Source organism: Oncorhynchus clarkii, chromosome 12 (genome assembly GCF_045791955.1).
Source record: "Oncorhynchus clarkii lewisi isolate Uvic-CL-2024 chromosome 12, UVic_Ocla_1.0, whole genome shotgun sequence".
Lineage (NCBI taxonomy): Eukaryota > Metazoa > Chordata > Actinopteri > Salmoniformes > Salmonidae > Oncorhynchus > Oncorhynchus clarkii.
Window position 1 is genome coordinate 67,068,872 of NC_092158.1, and position 18,655 is coordinate 67,087,526.

General features: G+C 47.6%; 1 protein-coding gene across 1 annotated transcript in view; it reads left to right on the forward strand.

The window, feature by feature from the left end:
* The first annotated feature begins 827 nt into the window (after positions 1 to 827).
* Positions 828 to 18,655, forward strand: part of LOC139421078 (retinoic acid receptor, alpha b) — a 98,118-nt gene continuing 80,290 nt past the window's right edge. Inside the window, exon 1 of the mRNA XM_071171601.1 lies at positions 828 to 1,145. Coding sequence (XP_071027702.1) covers positions 959 to 1,145 — 187 coding nt within the window. The 5' untranslated portion in view covers positions 828 to 958. The remainder of the gene's footprint in view (positions 1,146 to 18,655) is intronic.

The following is an 18,655-nucleotide window of genomic DNA, read 5'->3' on the forward strand; positions in this document are numbered from 1 at the left end:
GAGGCAGCAGGAGGCGGGGGTGGGGGGGGGAGCTGTCCTCCTAGTTGAAAACATTCGCTTTAACAAGATCGCTAGAGAGGAACCCGGGCTCTGTTTTCCCACGCTGTCTACATAGAGATGAACCCGGGCAAAAATCAACGCCACCCCACTGAATATGCATTTGAACCCCTGTCTCTCTGTCTCTGAATGCGCAGCAGTGAGTGAATCTCTATCTAACTCTTGTCTCTTTCTCTCGCTGTCTGTCTGTCTGTCTCTGTTTCTGAAGGAAAGAAGATTGCCATTCTGCCACAGGTGTGTTGCCGAGACTGAAAGTGAGTCACCGCTGCGATAGCGGTTGACCTGGGGCGCAAGACATGTTACAGTGACAACTAAAACCAGCCATCGTCATAACAATCATCCTCCTCCTCCTCCTCCGCTCCGTCGTGTTGTTGTGTGAGCTCTGCTGAGTCACTGGAGAGAGAAAAGCTGTTCTCATCCAATCCCCAAGGCCTGAGAAGTCTATCCAATCCTGAACAAGGGATCTGGAGTCCATTGGTGCCAGATAATTCTGCCTAGCGACCTCCCTTAGTATATTATGTAATTGGTGTTTCATTCAAGATATAAAAGCTTAGTGGCCTACTCTACCTCTAGGACACTCTTCATATCAAGGCAGAGGACCAGCCTTTTGGAAGAAAATAGCCCATATGCCCTTGGATTCAAGGTTTCTCTGAAGCATCCCCTGGGAGCATCGATGTAACCTAACAGCTCCATTTCACACACCTACACAAATACACGCACACATCGCTGTTGTCCACCGTCACCCACCACCACCACCACCACCACCACCACCACCACCACCACTTCTTAATTCATTGGATTACGTCGTCATTGGCGGGTGAGGTTAGGGATGTAGAACGCCGTCACCACGGATACCTACAGGAGACTTTTTGGACTCGGCTCAAGGTCTGCCGAGCAGAACATGGCGGGCAAGGGTAACCCCTGCCACCCCCCGGGGGGGCCAGGGAGTGCAGGGGGCCCCACTGTCTCTGTGGGGGGATTCCCCATGCCTCACTACTCCTACTTCTTCCCCCACATGCTGGGGGGGCTGTCCCCACCCACCCTGTCCGGACTGCCCATCAGTGGATACAGCACCCCATCGCCAGCCAGTAAGTACCCAATCACACTGCAGTATTCTGTTGTTGGTGTATGTGGACATTAGTGGTTGATTAGAAGGTTATCAGGTACTGCTGAATGGCTGAAATTTTTTTGTTGTGCTTGGTTGGTTGACTCTGGCGCACAGACTGACTTGATCCATCCTATATTTGTACCAAAATCAGTATTTGAAGTTTGACATAAAGTTGGATCAATTCAGGAAAAACGCAGGAGGTTAAACATGAGCTGCACAGGTTTTAACAGGGTTGTTGTGCTGTGTACTGATTTCCAGCATCTCCTGTGTTACGTATATATGGCTGTCATGCTAAATGACTTAACCAGATCAAAGTGGAGTGGAGTCTATATAGAACTGGATTCCACATTAGAGGTTTGGTTGGTGTGGAACATAGCCTTGACTAGTTGCTCCTGGCGATCTGGATCCCGGCCAGTTGTCATGCGGCGATGTGTCGAACTGAGCGAGCGGATTGGTCTGATCGAAATGAGGCAGCTTTGAATAACCAATGGAATGTTCCTGGGCACAATGCCTTGTGTGTGTGTGTGTGTGTGTGTGTGTGTGTGTGTGTGTGTCCTCACTTGAACTGGCAGGTGGGCGCTCTCTCCGGGTCTGTGTGCGCGTGTGTTTTCATGCGTCGGTGTGTGTCTGTCTGTGCATCTGATTTGTGAAGAGCGACAATAAGGGGTGGTTGCTCCGACTGTAGCAGTTGTGACGGTAGCTCACCTGGAGTAAGGAAATATTGACAGGTAGGAGGATGTGATATGGGACCACCCATCCATTCCACAAACAATATTTGATTAAATCATTTATCAAATCAAATCAAATTGTATTTGTCACATGCGCAGAATACAACCTTACAGTGAAATGTTTACTCACAAGCCCTTAACCAAAAATGCAGTTTTTAGAAAAATACCCCCCAAAAATTAATTAAAGAGCAGCAGTAAAATATTGAGACTATATACAGGGGGTACCGGTACAGAGTCATGTGTGGGGGCACCGGTTAGTTGAGGTTATTGAGGTGATATGTACATAGAGGGACAGTTATTAAAGTGACAATGCATAGATAATAACAGAGTGGGGGGGGGGGGGGGGGAAGCAATGTAAATAGTCTTATGGCTTGGTGGTAGAAGCTGTTTAGAAGCCTCTTGGTCCTAGACTTGGAGCTCCGATACCGCTTGCCGTGCGGTAGCAGAGAGAACAGTCTATGACTAAGGTGGCTGGAGTCGGACAATTTTTAGGACCTTCCAGGACCTCTATACCAGGCGGTGTCAGAGGATGGCAGGAAGCTTGGCCCCAGTAATGAACTGCGCCGTACGCGCTACCCTCTCTGGTGCCTTGCGGTCGGAGGCCGAGGAGTTGCCAACCCGTCAGGATGCTCTCGATGGTGCAGCTGTAAAACCTTTTGAGGATCTGAGGACCATGCCAAATCTTTTCAGTCTCATGAGGTGGAATAGGTTTTGTTGTGCCCTCTTCACAACTGTCTTTCTGTGGTTGGACCATGTTAGTTTGTTGGTGATGTGGACACCAAGGACACTGACACATTACCCATTCTACCAATGAACTGTCCAATCATAGCCAAGATTACATCCGCTCTGTCCCAGCATGCCTTGCTGGGTGACATTCTGGCCCCATCACCACTCCTCTCCCTCTCCTCCCATGTCTGTATGGGAAAAAAATGCAAAGCAGCTCTGTCCCTCCACCCACCATGTCTCCCCATCGTGGCTTCCATTCAGTCGGGAGGCTACTACAGACAGACAGACAGACAGACAATGTAGCTATGCACTGGTAACAGACAGACGAGACAGACGAGACAGACAGACAGACAGACAGACAGACAGACAGACAGACACAGACAGACAGACAATGTAGCTATGCACTGGTAACAGACAGACGAGACAGACAGACAGACAGACAGACACAGACAGACAGACAATGTAGCTATGCACTGGTGACTGACTGGCTGGCTGGCTGGCTGGCTGGCTGGCTGGCTGGCTGGCTGGCTGGCTGACTGACTGACTGACTGACTGACTGACTATGCACTGGTAACAGACAGACCAGACTGACTGACTATGCACTGGTAACAGACAGACCAGACTGACTGACTGACTGACTGACTGACTATGCACTGGTAACAGACAGACCAGACTGACTGACTGACTGTGTAGCTATGCACTGGTAACAGACAGACCAGACTGACTGACTGACTGACTGACTATGCACTGGTAACAGACTGACTGACTGACTGACTGACTGACTGACTGACTATGCACTGGTAACAGACAGACCTGACTGACTGACTGACTGACTATGCACTGGTAACAGACAGACCAGACTGACTGACTGACTGTGTAGCTATGCACTGGTAACAGACAGACCAGACTGACTGACAGACAGACTGACAGACTGTGTAGCTATGCACTGGTAACAGACAGACCAGACTGACTGACAGACAGACTGTGTAGCTATGCACTGGTAACAGACAGACCAGACTGACTGACAGACTGTGTAGCTATGCACTGGTAACAGACAGACCAGACTGACTGACAGACTGTGTAGCTATGCACTGGTAACAGACAGACCAGACAGACAGACTGACAGACTGTGTAGCTATGCACTGGTAACAGACAGACCAGACAGACAGACTGACAGACTATGTAGCTATGCACTGGTAACAGACAGACAGACAGACTGACAGACTATGTAGCTATGCACTGGTAACAGACAGACGAGACAGACAGACAGGAGCCTGGAGTACAACAGCCTGTCAGAGCAGAGGGGCTCCCTGCCTCCGTGTGTGTGCGCGGAGACGGGAGTATGTTCTTCTGTCTGCCTGGCTGGCTGTTGAGCATGCTCCTCTCTTGGTGCTGAGAGACTAATCCACAGCTCCTGCATAGTGTTAGCTGACAAACAGCCCTCCCTCGCCGCCAGGGGCTAATTATTACACAGCCCCCCTCCACGCTCGGAGATGGCCTGGGTGAGCTGTCATGCAAGACGGGGGCTCACCGGAGATGAGAGGAGCTGGCGGGGGATGGAGGGGGGGCTGCGACATACACAGCCCGCATGCTGTGTTTGAGGAAGCACTGAGGGGGGAGAGGGTGGTGAGAAGCAGCATGGCGTATCCTACATTACTACACTACGTTATCATTATCATTTGAAGACGTAGCATGAGGCAAAGGTGTGTGTGTGTGTGTGTGTGTGTGTGTGTGTGTGTGTGTGTGTGTGTGTGTGTGTGTGTGTGTGTGTGTGTGTGTGTGTGTGTGTGTGTGTGTGTGTGTGTGTGTGTGTGTGTGTGTGTGTGTGTGTGTGTGTGTGTGTGTGTGTGTGTGTGTGTGTGTGTGTGTGTGTGTGTGTGTGTGAAGAGAAGAGAAGAGAAGAGAAGAGAAGAGAAGAGAAGAGAAAGAGAAGAGAAGAGAAGAGAAGAGAAGAGAAGAGAAGAGAAGAGAAGAGAAGAGAAGAGAAGAGAAGAGAAGAGAAGAGAAGAGAAGAGAAGAGAAGAGAAGAGAAGAGAAGAGAAGAGAAGAGAAGAGAAGAGAAGAGAAGAGAAGAGAAGAGAAGAGAAGAGAAGAGAAGAGTATGTTTTTCCCCTCTTGTCTCTTTTTGACATGTTGTTCAAAAGACCCGGTCACTCAAAGCCTCTTTACTCTGTCCATAGAAAGTTTGTTCCACATGCTAAATGTATTTCCCATAAGTATGCCACCTCCTGGACATATCACAGATTCACATCCTCTGCATAAACCACACCTAAAACGTATTACTCAAGAATATGTGAGCCTGTTGTCCGGACCTCTGGCAGTCTCTATGGGGGTGCCACAGGGTTCAATTCTCGGGCCGACTCTTTTCTCTGTACATATCATTGATGTCGCTCTTGCTGCGGGCGATTCCCTGATCCACCTCTACCCAGACGACACCATTCTGTATACATCTGGCCCTTCTTTGGAAACTGCGTTAACAAACCTCCAAATGAGCTTCAATGCCATACAACCCTCCTTCCGTGGCCTCCAACTGCTCTTAAATGCTAGTAAAACTAAATGCAAGCTCTTCAACCATTCGCTGCCCGCACCCGCCCAACTAGCATCACTACTCTGGACAGTTCTGACCTAGAATATGTGGACAACTACAAATACCTAGGTGTCTGTCTCGACTGTAAACTCTCCTTCCAGACTCATATTAAGCATCTCCAATCCAAAATTAAATCTCGAATCGGCTTCCCATTTCCTCCTTCAATCATGCTGCCAAACAGACCCTCGTAAAACCGACTATCCTACCGATCCTTGACTTTGGCGATGTCATCTACAAATTAGCCTCCAACACTCTACTCTGCAAATTGGATGGAGTCTATCACAGTGCCATCCGTTTTATCACCAAAGCCCCATGTACTACCCACCACTGCGACCTGTATGCCCTCGCTGACTGGCCCTCACTAGATATCCGTCGCCCAACCTACTGGCTCCAGGTCATCTATGAGTCTTTGCTAGGTAAAGCCCCGCCTTATCTCAGCTCACTGGTCACCACAGCAACACCCACCCGTAGCATGCGCTCCAGCAGGTATATTGAACTGGTCGTCCCCAAAGCCAACACTTCCTTTGGCCGCCTTTCCTTCCAGTTCTCTGCTGCCAATGACTGGAACGAATTGCAAAAATCTCTGAAGCTGGAGTCTTATATCTCCCTCTCTAACTTTAAGCATCAGCTGTCTGAGCAGCTTACCGATCACTGTACCTGTACACAGCCAATCTGTAAATAGCACACCGGACTACCTCATCCCCATATTATTGCTTACCCTCTTGCTCTTTTGCACCCCGGTATCTCTACTTGCACATCATCATCTGCACATCTATCACTCCAGTGTTAATGCTAAATTGTAATTATTTTCGCCTCTATGGCCTATTTATTGCCTACCTCCCTACTCTTCTACATTTGCACACACTGTACATAGATAGAACGATCTTTCTTTTCTTTTATTGACTGTACGTTTGTTTATGTGTAACTCTGTGTTGTTTTTGTCGGCGCTGCTTGGCTTTATCTTGGCCAGGTCGCAGTTGTAAATGAGAACTTGTTCTCAACTGGCCCACCTGGTGAAATAAAGGTGACATAAAACATGTTTCTTTTATAAATGTGCCTCTCAAACCCTAGCCGCTCCTCCTTCTCTTCTTCCTCCTCTCACCCCACCCCATGCGATCTATTCTAACCTTGACCCGAGACAGTAGTTATGTCATGTACATTGAGCTAAGTTATACAATTTCCTGCCAGCATTATTGGTTAAAGCAGGGATTAAGGTCTTATTTCCCAATAAACTGGGATAAAAATCTACATTTCCAGGCGCATGGCAGCCGAGCGGAGGTCTTTGTCATCACATCTAACCCTTCTCTCTCTCTCTCTCTCTCTCTCTCTCTCTCTCTCTCTCTCTCTCTCTCCTATTCGGTCTCCCCTCGTAACCGTGGAGATCATCCCCGATTCGCCTCGACAGGACAAGGAGCGTTAGCGCTACCCAGCAAAACACTCCATGACAGAAACCCTCACCTCCGACCAACCCCCCCCCCCCCCCCCCCTAAAAAAAAATTGCACCCTCTGTAGTCTGAACAACACCCTCAGCCTCGAAAATTACTGTTTCCCTCCTTTTTCTCAACTCCCGTCTCCTCCTCTTCCTCATTTTCTCCTCCTCCTCTCCATTCCCAGCCCAGGGTATAGCATGCACTTTAAAGTGGCCTAATGGAATGGAAGGGCTGGCTGGCTGTGGAGGTTGTGTTCTCCAGGTCCAGACCCTAGTGGGACTGGGGAGTGGTTAGCGTGCTAATTACCGATAAAGCCTAGCTGATGTGCTCAGGCTGGGATTAGTCGGAGCAGTAGCAGAGCTGGATCAGCTAGCCCCAGGGTATTCCCTCTTTCAACACAGCTCATCTTTTCTCTCTCTCTCTCTTTCATCACCTCTTCGACCTCTTTTTCATCATTTCTTTCGTTCTGCTCAGTAGTTCTCTGTGTTCCCAGTGTAGGGAGTGGTAGCGAACGTCACACAGTTGTGGTGGTGGCGCCGAACGCCCTGTGGTTGCTACGGGCTTCTGTGTTCTCTGAGTGTGATGTCAGGCGATATGAGTTGTGGGTGCGTGTGTCAGATAGGAAGCTGCTAGAGCAACAACAAACACTGCGTGATGCCTCCAGAATGCCCTGTGACGTTAAAACAGGCTTTGATTTTGAGCCTGTGGCGCTGTGGCCCAATGTGTGATCCGCCTTCTAGTCTTTTACTGTCAATGTTAATATGCTTTTGGAACTAAACGTGTTACCAGGGTTTTTCCCGGACAGTTTGTTTGAACATATCCGAGATCTGTTGCGGAGAGACGTTGACCACGATCATTTGACTCACCCCCCCCCCCCCCCCCCCCCCCCCATCATCGCCCTCCAGAAATACCAGTTAAATATAGACCGCCACATTATTAAGCCACAAAGCATCCCATGTTGAGAACTATACCCTACCCCGCCCCACCGCCCGCACCCACCAGCTTCCTCTCCCCTCAAACACCCTCTCCTCCCTCCCTTGCCCCCTCCCTTGCCCCCTCCCTTCCTCCGCTGCCACCACACATATCCTGCAGCAAAGAGTTGAAAGTACTGTTCACTTTCTTTTGGGTTGGTTCATTTTGTTGTTGTCGCTTTCCTCACACACAAACCAACACTAAGTCTGATTTACTAACACAGACAAGCTTGTTGTTGATAGGCTGACCTGCCATGGTCTGCTACGTTATCAATGCAATTATGAGAGAAGACGTATGACCACGATGCAAATGCAGGCGTGCCTTTTGTTGAGTGTGTTTTGCCGTGTTTAAATTGGGTTTATTGACTACCGCAAAAAAATACAATAATAGTCAAAATAATAGTAATATATTTAAATGATCTCAAAGTGCTTGCATTAAGATGACTAAAAACTAAAGACAAAATCATGACACAACTAGACTGACATAAAGAACACAGCTGAAGCTACAAGTGTCCCATCGGAACAACGGCACAACTTTGTGCCGGGTATCCTAACCACTTCCCAGCTGCATTCGCTAACACTTTACATTATGAAATGCTTATGTGCTGCTTATGAATGCGGTACGTGCGGGTTAAGGTAGAACTATGACTCTGATACAGTTGACCTTTGCCTACCTCTGTCTCTTTGTCTCCCCTCCCTCTCCTCTCGTCTCTACTCACCCTGGTGTGAAGGGAGAAGGTGTATTATGGGGCGACAGAGTAGCCTAGTGGTTGGAGTGTTGGGCTAGTAACCGGAAGGTTGCAAGTTCAAACGCCCGAGCTGACAAGGTACAAATGTGTCATTCTGCCCCTGAACAGGCAGTTAACCCACTGTTCCTAGGCCGTCATTGAAAATAAGAATTTGTTCTTAACTGACTTGCCTAATTAAATGAAGGTACAAAAATTAATTAAATAAATAAATCATCGCTGCTGATGACTGTGCTGCCTCCCAGGTCCCGCTGACACAGACGTCTACTTAACACACACAAACAAACACACGCGCGCGCACGCACACACAGGTTCAAACACACACACCCTGCTTCGGAGGTCCCGCTGATCCAAACACTACCTAATGCAGCGAGCTCTTCGTTGACCAAGGGTGCTATTTGGGTTGCATCCTTTCCCAAGTGTGTCACGGCCCTAACAGAGTGTCAGGCTAGGAGCGTGCTTATGGCTTCTTGGTTTTCAAGTGATTAAAGCAATGTTCTGCTCTCATTTGACTGGTTTGTAGTTCCTGCTAGCAGGACCGATGGGGTTCAACCCATAGGACTCAAAGTCACTGGTCACTGAACCACCTCTGTAACAATAGGTATTGGCTTATGTGTTCATTTTATTATCGAGATAGAATTTGCCGGGAAGAAGATAAAGACAAGTGTGTACAGCTACTCTTGGAGGACAATGAAAGCACATTAAAAAAAAAGTATTTTGTCGTTACAATTAACCAACTCTGGAATTGGTTTTACTTGTACAATAACAACACTCCTCCAAGAGCCGCTGAATCTCGTCTCTACTTCAGTTTGCTCCTCAGGTCATGCACCTTGGTCGGTAGCAGCAGTCCTTCTTTCCTTTTATACGTACAAACAGACATTATTGAAAGTAAAGATGCCAAGTGATTGACAAGGTCTGGCCCTTAGACTGGATAGGCATGTTTACAACCCTGTCCTCAGCCTCGCTCCCTGACAGGCCTGGTGTACGTCTGCAAACCGTTTCGTCATCGCTCCTTCTGAAGGTGTGAGTCGGCTCTGGCATTGCAGCGCCACTCGAGCCCAGTCAATGTCTGGCACCACAGAGGTGTTGGAGAGCTGTCAACACGCGCACACACTCTCTCTCTCTCTATCTCTCTTCTCTCTCTTCTTTCTCCTTTCTCTCTTTCTCTCTCTTTCTTTTGCCTTTCTTTCTGGTTCTCTCTCTGGTTCTCTCTCTCGCTCGGTGGCTGTCTGTATGGCTGTACGTCTCATATATCGTCACGGTGTTTTACAGCGTGGCGCTGCGTGTCGGGAGCTGCCAGTCCTGGTGTTCCCGTCCACATCACCACAGTGATCATCTTTGACCGAGCTCCATTTTGATTGGTCCACTATTGGGCAGGCACCAACTGGGACATGCCCAACCGATGTTTGTCTTCTCGAGGGTTGCTGTGACGTCTATGTGGACTCGCAGACCACTCACCAGGCTGCATGGCGCATGTTGAAGACCGAGATAATTGTTTTAATTGGAGGGGAATACCTCTGACTAGTTTGGGGGGGGGTTTCTCGATCCCAGTTTTAACAGTGTTAGATACATGCTGACCCCACCGCTCGCCTTGCAAAATAAATGTACACATGTGTGTTATTCAATCATTTCATCTAAACTGCCCACGCACATCAACGAGCGTCTGCGTAGCCAGGCGCTAAAATAGAATGTAGTTCTGTTTCTTTTTATTTTTACCTGTGACAGCTGCAAGTTCCGCCTCTCCCATCTCCTCCTTGGTTTTTAGGAGCTTAGGCCCACGTGGGATGATTGAAAGATGAACTGAGCTCCACACTCCAGTCCAGTTGGTGGTGCTAATGCACCTTAAAGTTGGTTGCCAAGCGACATGTAAAGTCCACAGAAGAAGAGGAAGAAGACTACTGCTACTGAAGGAGGAGAGATGACTAGACATTAACTAGGTTTACCCTTTTATCTGTGGGTTAAGTGTTGGACTGGAGAACACATGATTTTGTGTGACTCAAAATGGGTCGAAATTCTACAAAGATCCAGAAAAAAGGACCATGTGCATTTCAGGTAAAATGACAAGCCAATGTTTATGTCCCAGGACAAATTAGCTAGCAACAAGCAAGCTAGCTTCCTAAATATCCGCGTGTTTCGACCTGTCTCCAAATTGAATATAGTAGGTTCAGAGTTCGTTTGGATTCTTCAACCTGCGTGTCCGGACCGCGTCTGCTATGGATGGACAAAGTCAACATGCGCGCGATGGCGGACGCGAGCACGTGCCCGGTCTAGACAGCATGTTAGTCATTGTTTACGGCCTTAAAGGCTTCTTCTCTCTGCAGACCCTGAGTTCTCATAGCGTGAGCACGTTTGATGACAGTCGCTCTGTCGTTGTACGTAGCAGCTCTGACGATATCTACGTTGTCTTCCGTTTCCTCAGGTCGGAGCTTATCCCCTCTGTCATCTCTTTCACAGCTCTGACGATATCTACGTTGTCTTCCGTTTCCTCAGGTCGGAGCTTATCCCCTCTGTCATCTCTTTCACAGGTCTGACGATATCAGATCTCACATCTGTTTAAGTTGCCTGATGGTGTTCTTACCACCCTATTCCCTATATAGTGCACTACTTTTGACCATGCACTACTTTTGCACCAAAAGTGCACAACATAGGGAATAGGGAGCCATGTGAGACGAGCACCTGTCTAGGGGTTGCAGTGTCTGTGTTGACGGAGCTGATATGGGTCGTTGTTGCTCGCCGCTGCTCATTGGGTCGGGGGTGATACGGGTTGCTGTGTCTGCGTGTTGACGGAGCTGATATGGGTCGTTGTTGCTCGCCGTTGCTCATTGGGTCGGGGGTGATACGGGTTGCTGTGTCTGTGTTGACGGAGCTGATATGGGTCGTTGTTGCTCGCCGTTGCTCATTGGGTCGGGGGTGATACGGGTTGCTGTGTCTGTGTTGACGGAGCTGATATGGGTCGTTGTTGCTCGCCGTTGCTCATTGGGTCGGGGGTGATACGGGTTGCTGTGTCTGTGTTGACGGAGCTGATATGGGTCGTTGTTGCTCGCCGTTGCTCATTGGGTCGGGGGTGATACGGGTTGCTGTGTCTGTGTTGACGGAGCTGATATGGGTCGTTGTTGCTCGCCGTTGCTCATTGGGTCGGGGGTGATACGGGTTGCTGTGTCTGCGTGTTGACAGAGCTGATATGGGTCGTTGTTGCTCGCCGCTGCTCATTGGGTCGGGGGTGATACGGGTTGCTGTGTCTGCGTGTTGACGGAGCTGATATGGGTCGTTGTTGCTCGCCGTTGCTCATTGGGTCGGGGGTGATACGGGTTGCTGTGTCTGTGTTGACGGAGCTGATATGGGTCGTTGTTGCTCGCCGGTGCTCATTGGGTCGGGGGTGATACGGGTTGCTGTGTCTGTGTTGACGGAGCTGATATGGGTCGTTGTTGCTCGCCGGTGCTCATTGGGTCGGGGGTGATACGGGTTGCTGTGGAGCAGATAAAGGTTGCTGCGGTTACTGCTGCATCACCGGTTAACTGATTCCGGTTGTTGTGGCTGTTCTTATGTTGTGACTGGTTAGTGGTTGTGATGACTGCTCTCTCCATGGTGGTGGTGGTGTTTACTCGACTCTGCTTCTTGTTTACGAGCTCATGGAGGACCGTGTGAAATGTCACTCGGCAGACGTGACTGACGGTTTGCCAAGGTGTGAGGGATAGGACTTCAGTCATTTTAGACCTGGAATTGTATAATACTTGGCACGATGATAACGACAGTCATTTGGCAACAAGTCGTTCACACTTCAAACCTCCAAGTACTGTGAACTTCAAAACAGACCTAGTCGTTGTCGTGCTCATCACATGACTGTCTGACTGAGACTTCAAAGCAAACTACACCCATCTCACACACACACACACTTCCTTTGCGTTGTGCGGCAGCCTGCTGTCCTGGGGTGGGATGGTGGTGGTGGTGGTGGGGGGGGGTGCAGGAGAGGCCCCTGGAAGGAGACAAGGAGGTGACCTTGGAGCCCACAGGCATCTTAAATCAACCAGGGTCAGGCGTGCCCTTCACACAAGAATCTTTCCTATGGGTCTTAAATTTCGCCTCTTCTCTCTGCCTGTGCCTCGTTCCCCTCTCTTCTTTTCAGCTTTTCTTAATTTTGCGTTGCAAGGCCCCAGATCGGTCTGTCTGTGTAGGTCCACGACCTGTGGCCCCGCAGTTCGTTGGACTGCCCTAGTAGGCGAGTGCTCTGTGCGGCAACTCAGAACATCACGCTGACCTCTCTGGAAGTTTGTTTGACATGACGTCGCCACCCCGACAGCAAGAAGTGTTTGGTCATAATTCCCCATATCCTGACAGAGATCTCTCTCGTCTGTGGAGGGAGGGACGTGTGGTAGTCGATGGGAGATGGGCGCTGGGCACTGACAACAGGCCAAGAGGCAGGACAGTCACTTGGAAAGACTCCAAAGCCCATGGTGAAGCAGCTAAACAGACAGTTGTGGTGTGGGACATCATCTGGGCATCGTCTCTGTTGTCTGAAAGCTGGGTTAATGTAAAGGATAAAGAGAAGGTCCGTTAGTTCCCATCCACAACCCTCGAGGGGGGGGGGGGGGGGGGGGGTCTTGCAGGAGGGATGGAGGGACACGGAGGGAGGGATGTAAGGACACGGAGGGAGGGAGGGGGTAAATGGAACAAGTGGTGGGGAAGGCGGAGGGATGGGGGGGGTCAGTGATGGAGAGAATGAAGGGATGGTTCTTGAAGGAGGGACTGAGGGAGGGGTGGGGTGACAAGGGTGAGCCTGTTAAAGTAGGCTATGATTGTAGTGTGGCTGCATGGTGGGTGCTACAAGCCTGATAAAGGGACTTGACTCCTTACTGCCTGACTGCCTGTCCTCTGATCACTTAAACGCACAAACTTCAGGATTCTATCTGATGAGAAATGCTTAAGACCACTGCATTAGAGAGGTGTGTGTGTGTGTGTGTGTGTGTGTGTGTGTGTGTGTGTGTGTGTGTGTGTGTGTGTGTGTGTGTGTGTGTGTGTGTGTGTGTGTGTGTGTGTGTGTGTGTGTGTGTGTGTGTGTGTGTGTCTTTGAAAAACTGTGTGTGTTTGACCCTTGGGGGAAATGTGTGGGTTACTTCTTTGTCTGCCAATACAGATACGGTCCAATATATTGGTACACTTGCATGATTCACACTTTTTTCTCCACTATAATATAAGTTCAAATTGAAAAAAATGCTCTTTACACATGCACAGGGCCAATTCTTTTTTTTAAATCAAAAGTGAAAGTAAGATTTTTCACTTCAAAGTAAAAAAAAAAAATGGCCTGGACTAAATCCTTCAAAATTCTAATTAATTTGGTTGGATGCAATGATTCTCGTTTACTGTGTAATTTATCTCACCTATGGTAAATTGGAGGTGCCTACAGGGTAAAAATTGTAGTTCTACCAGTTTTGAAAATAAAAAACTCCATTGCACTTTGACAGCATCTGTATTGTGTGTGTGTGTGTGTGTGTGTGTGTGTGTGTGTGTGTGTACCTAACCAATGGAGAGACACCCTTCCGGTGTGAAATGCCCAGCTGTGTCATAGAGGGAGAGATGGAGGAAGAGAAAGATGGAGAGACAGAGAGACCAAGGGATTCGGCTGAGGGACAAACGCTGCTTTCCTGTCATAATGGCCTGTCAAGACCAAGACTCCTAATTGGTCTGTTTAGACGGCACGCGCCAGGAGGCTGGTCTGATTGAACCATAATTGCCTTGGACGACAAGTTTGTCTTTTTGGTGTATCTGTCAGTCTGTCTTAAAACAGGCGAGGACAGATGAGTATATCCAAGTCCATTTCCTCTTCGTCCTTCACGGCGACGTATCCAACATGATGTCACACTGTGCTATCTGTGTGAGAGTGTGTTTTTGTTCATTGCAAACCGGCTGGACAGTTGCTGTGGTGTGGCTTCGCGCTATTAGCCTCCGGTGTTTCGGGAAAACCTTAATGAATGTAGAAGTTTGCTTTCAACCATTATCGACCTATGAAACACTGGGGGGGGGGGGGGGGGGGGACATTCAAGTCCTCTCTCTCTTCTCTTCTCTCTCTCTCTCTCTTCTCTCTCTTCTCTTCTCTTCTCTCTTCTCTCCTCTCTCTTTCTCCTCTCTCTTTCTCCTCTCTCTTTCTCCTCTCTCTTTCTCCTCTCTCTCCTCTCTCTCTCCTCTCTCTCTCTCTTCTCTCTCTCTTCTCTCTCTCTTCTCTCTCTCTCTCTTGTTATTTTGCAGGTTTCTTTTCAATCGTTGTGGTTATTCATAACTCTCCTTCAATCCCACTGAATGAGATGTTATTGGACCTTGAGTTAGTTAGTTTTGATAAAAAAAAATATAACAACCCAAGTGGAGCCTAGTTATTCAATGGCAGCATTGACACACTTTGGAGAGAAATATTGTTTTCCACGGAAATAGTAAGATGATGGAGCTCATGTTTAGAAGAACCTCTTCTGTCTGTCTTCAGGGAGAATTCTACGAAGAGGCCCTACCGTATACATCTCAAGTGGCCATGTTAATGAGGCTGAAGGGGCTCTTCCTTCCCTGTTCCACTCTCGTTCTCTCTCTAGAGAATGTATTTTTTACGTCTGAAAGGCCACCGCTGGCCGCTGAGTTTGTCTCATCACCTTGGCAATGCATGGCTGTGTCCACTTATTCCTCCTCTGACTGCCTCGTTTCTTTCCTTTCCTTGAAAGCAAATTACTAAGGGAGCTCTCTGAGTGGTGCTTGTCTGCCTGCGATGATGTGCATCCTGGCCTTATTTAACATGTTGATTTTGTCCCTGTTTTAGTGTGCGAACATGTGTGCACGTGTTTGTTTTTTGCATGGTTGTGGTGTGTGCATGTGCCTGTGTTTCTGTGTGCATGTGTGGGCGCAGGTTTATAGAGTGTAGTGTTCTTTAGCTACCCCTCCCCCCTTCCCCTTCACTGGCAATAAATAACTTAACAAGCACAGTGAGCCATAAAGTTTTTTTTACAAAAATGTTATCAGTGGTGCAGGTAAAGGAAAAGAGGAGGATGGAGCGAGGAGGTGAAGGAGCGGATAGATAGATAGATAGAGAGAGAGAGAGAGAGAGAGAGAGAGAGAGAGAGAGAGAGAGAGAGAGAGAGAGAGAGAGAGAGAGAGAGAGAGAGAGAGAGAGAGAGAGAGAGAGAGAGAGAGAGAGAGAGAGAGAGAGAGAGAGAGAGAGAGAGAGAGAGAGAGAGAGAGAGAGAGAGAGAGAGAGAGAGAGAGAGAGAGAGAGAGAGAGAGAGAGAGAGAGAGAGAGAGAGAGTCTGATCGACGAAGTCGGGATGGTCTGGAATGGGACGGAGGGGCACTAAATTACTCCCCATTTCCAAACACACACACGTACAACGCAAGAGTTAACGATCACATCTGTTACAGTAGCACACACACACACCCCACTGTCTCTATAAATCTGGGCTTCTCAGGGAGGCTGGTCTGTTAACTCCTTAATGTGTTTTATAGTCATGTTTTGGCCTTTATTTTTAGAATGATTTATTGAACACTGGGACTGGTTGATTTTTAATTATTGTTTATCTATCATTGGAAGGTTAGGGGGAAAGGAATGTCTGCCTTTTCCAGGGTCGTCTATGGTTTAGGAAACATACAGTGAACAAAAATAGAAACGCAACATGCAACAATTTCAAAGAGTTTACTGAGTTACAGTTCATATAAGGAAATCAGTCAATTGAAATGCATTCATTAGGCCCCAGTCCATGGATTTCACAGATATGCATCTGTTCGTCACAGATTCATCAAAAAATGTTGACCTCACAATGGGCCTCAGGATCTCGTCACGGTATCTTTGCTCATTCAAATAGCCATCGATAAAATGCAATTGTGTTCGCTGTCCGTAGCTTATGCCTGCCCATACTATAACCCCACTGTCACCATGGGGCACTCTGTTCACAACATTGACATCAGCAAACCGCTCGCCCTCATGACACCATACACGTGGTCTGCAGTTGTGAGGTCGGTTGGACGTAATGCAAAATTATCTTGAACAACGATGTAGGCAGCTTATGGTATAGAAATTAACATTCAATTCTCTGGCAACAGCTCTGGTGGACATTCCTGAAGTCACCATGACAAGTGCACGCTCCCTCAAAACTTGACATCTGTGGCATTGTGTTGTGTGACAAAACTGCACACTTTTTAGTGGCCTTTTCTTGTACCCAGCACAAGGTGCACCTGTGTAATGATCATGCTGTTTAATCAGCTTCATGATGTGGCACCACAGGTGTGGCACCTGTCAGGTGGATGGATTATCTTGGCAAAGGAGAAATGCTCACTAACACGGTGGTGTAAACAAATTTGTGCACACAATTTGAGAGAAATATGTTTTTGTGTATATCAAAAACTTATGGGATCTTTTATTTCAGCTCATACAACATGGGACCAACACTTTACATGTTGCGCTTATCATTTTGTTCAGTGTATTTTGACTTGTTGCTCAAAAGTATTAGATTACCAAGAACATTTAAACTTTTGCTGCCAGAGCTGTTGATAAGCAGTTATTCACGGCTTCATCTTCGGTGTGTAACATGGAAACTGTGTGTGTAGTGTGAGGGGGGGGAACTAGCTAGCTGCGGCTGACTAGATGACTGACTGGCTGACTGGCCTCTTGCTATTCCTGTTCCATAGACTAAAACAGCCTGGAAGTCCTGCTACGACCCGCCGGGACCTGAAAAACACAGAGACACGCACGCACGCACAGACACACAGAGAGAGAGAGAGACACATACAGAGTGGTGGTACACACGTACAGTGCCTTGCAAAAGTATTCATCCCCCTTGGCGTTTTTCCTATTTTGTTGCATTGCAACCTGTAATTAAAATAGATTTTTATTCGGTTTTCATGTAATGGACATACACAAAATAGTAAACATTGGTGAAGTGAAATGAAAAACATAACTTGTTTAAAATTATTCTAAAAAATAAAAACCTGAAAAGTGGTCAGGGACAAAATTGAAAAAAGTACAGATCAGGGTTGGGTTATAAAAAAATATCTGACATTTTGAACATCCCACGGAGCACCATTAAATCCATTATTAAAAAATGGAAAAAATATGGTACCACAACAAACCTGCCAAGAGAGGGCTGCCCACCAAAACTCATGGACCAGGCAAGGAGGGCATTAATCAGAGAGGCAACAAAGAGACCAAAGATATCCCTGAAGGAGCTGCAAAGCTCTACAGTGGAGATTGGAGTATCTGTCCATAGGACCACTTTAAGCCGTACACTCCACAGAGCTGGTCTTTACAGAAGAGTGGCCAGAAGAAAAGCCATTGCTTAAAGACAAAAATAAGCAAACACGTTTGGTGTTCGCCAAAAGGCATGTGGGAGACTCCCCAGATGTTTGGAAGAAGGTTCTCTGGTCAGATGAGACAAAAATTGAGCTTTTTGGCCATCAAGGAAAACGCTATTTCTGGCGCAAACCCGACACCTCTCATCACCCCAAGAACACCATCCCCACAGTGAAGCCTGGTCATGTTGTGGGAATGTTTTTCATTGGCAGGGACTGGGAAACTGGTCAGAATGGAAGGAATGATGGATGGTGCTAAATACAGGGAAATTCTTGGGGAAACCTGTTTGTCTTACAGAGATTTGAGACTGGGATGGAGGTTCACCTTCCAGCAGGACAATGACCCTAAGCATACTGCTAAAGCAACACTCAAGTGGTTTAAGGGAAACATTTAAATGTATTGGAGTGGCCTAGTTAAAGCCCAGACCTCAGTCCAATTGAGAATGTGGTATAGATTGCTGTACATCAGCAGAACCCATCCAACTTGAAGGAGCTGGAGCAGTTTTGCCTTGAAGAATGGGTAAAAAATCCCAGTGGCTAAATGTGCCAAGAGACTTGTAGCTGTAATTGCTGCAAAAGGTGGCTCTACAAAGTATCGACTTTGCAGGGGCGAATAGTTCATGCACGATCAACTTTTCATTTTTTTTGTGTCTTATTTCTTTTTTGTTTCCCAATAAAAAATATGTTGCATCTTCAAAGTGGTAGGCATGTGGTGTAAATCAAATGATACAAACCCTCCAAACAAATCTATTTTCATTCCAGGTTGTAAGATGAAGGAAAAAGGAAACGGGGCACTGCTCTTGATAGTATCAATGATCTTTAATAACCTTGGTCAGAGCTTTTGTGAGTTTTTTTGGAATCGTCACCTTTATGTAGACCTGGTCCCACCCACATCCGTTTAATGCATCGAAAGGGGTTGGAGGCGAAGGAAAAAAACAAATAAGTGCTACGAAGTATAACAATATGCATTTCAGAAATATTAGAATCTGT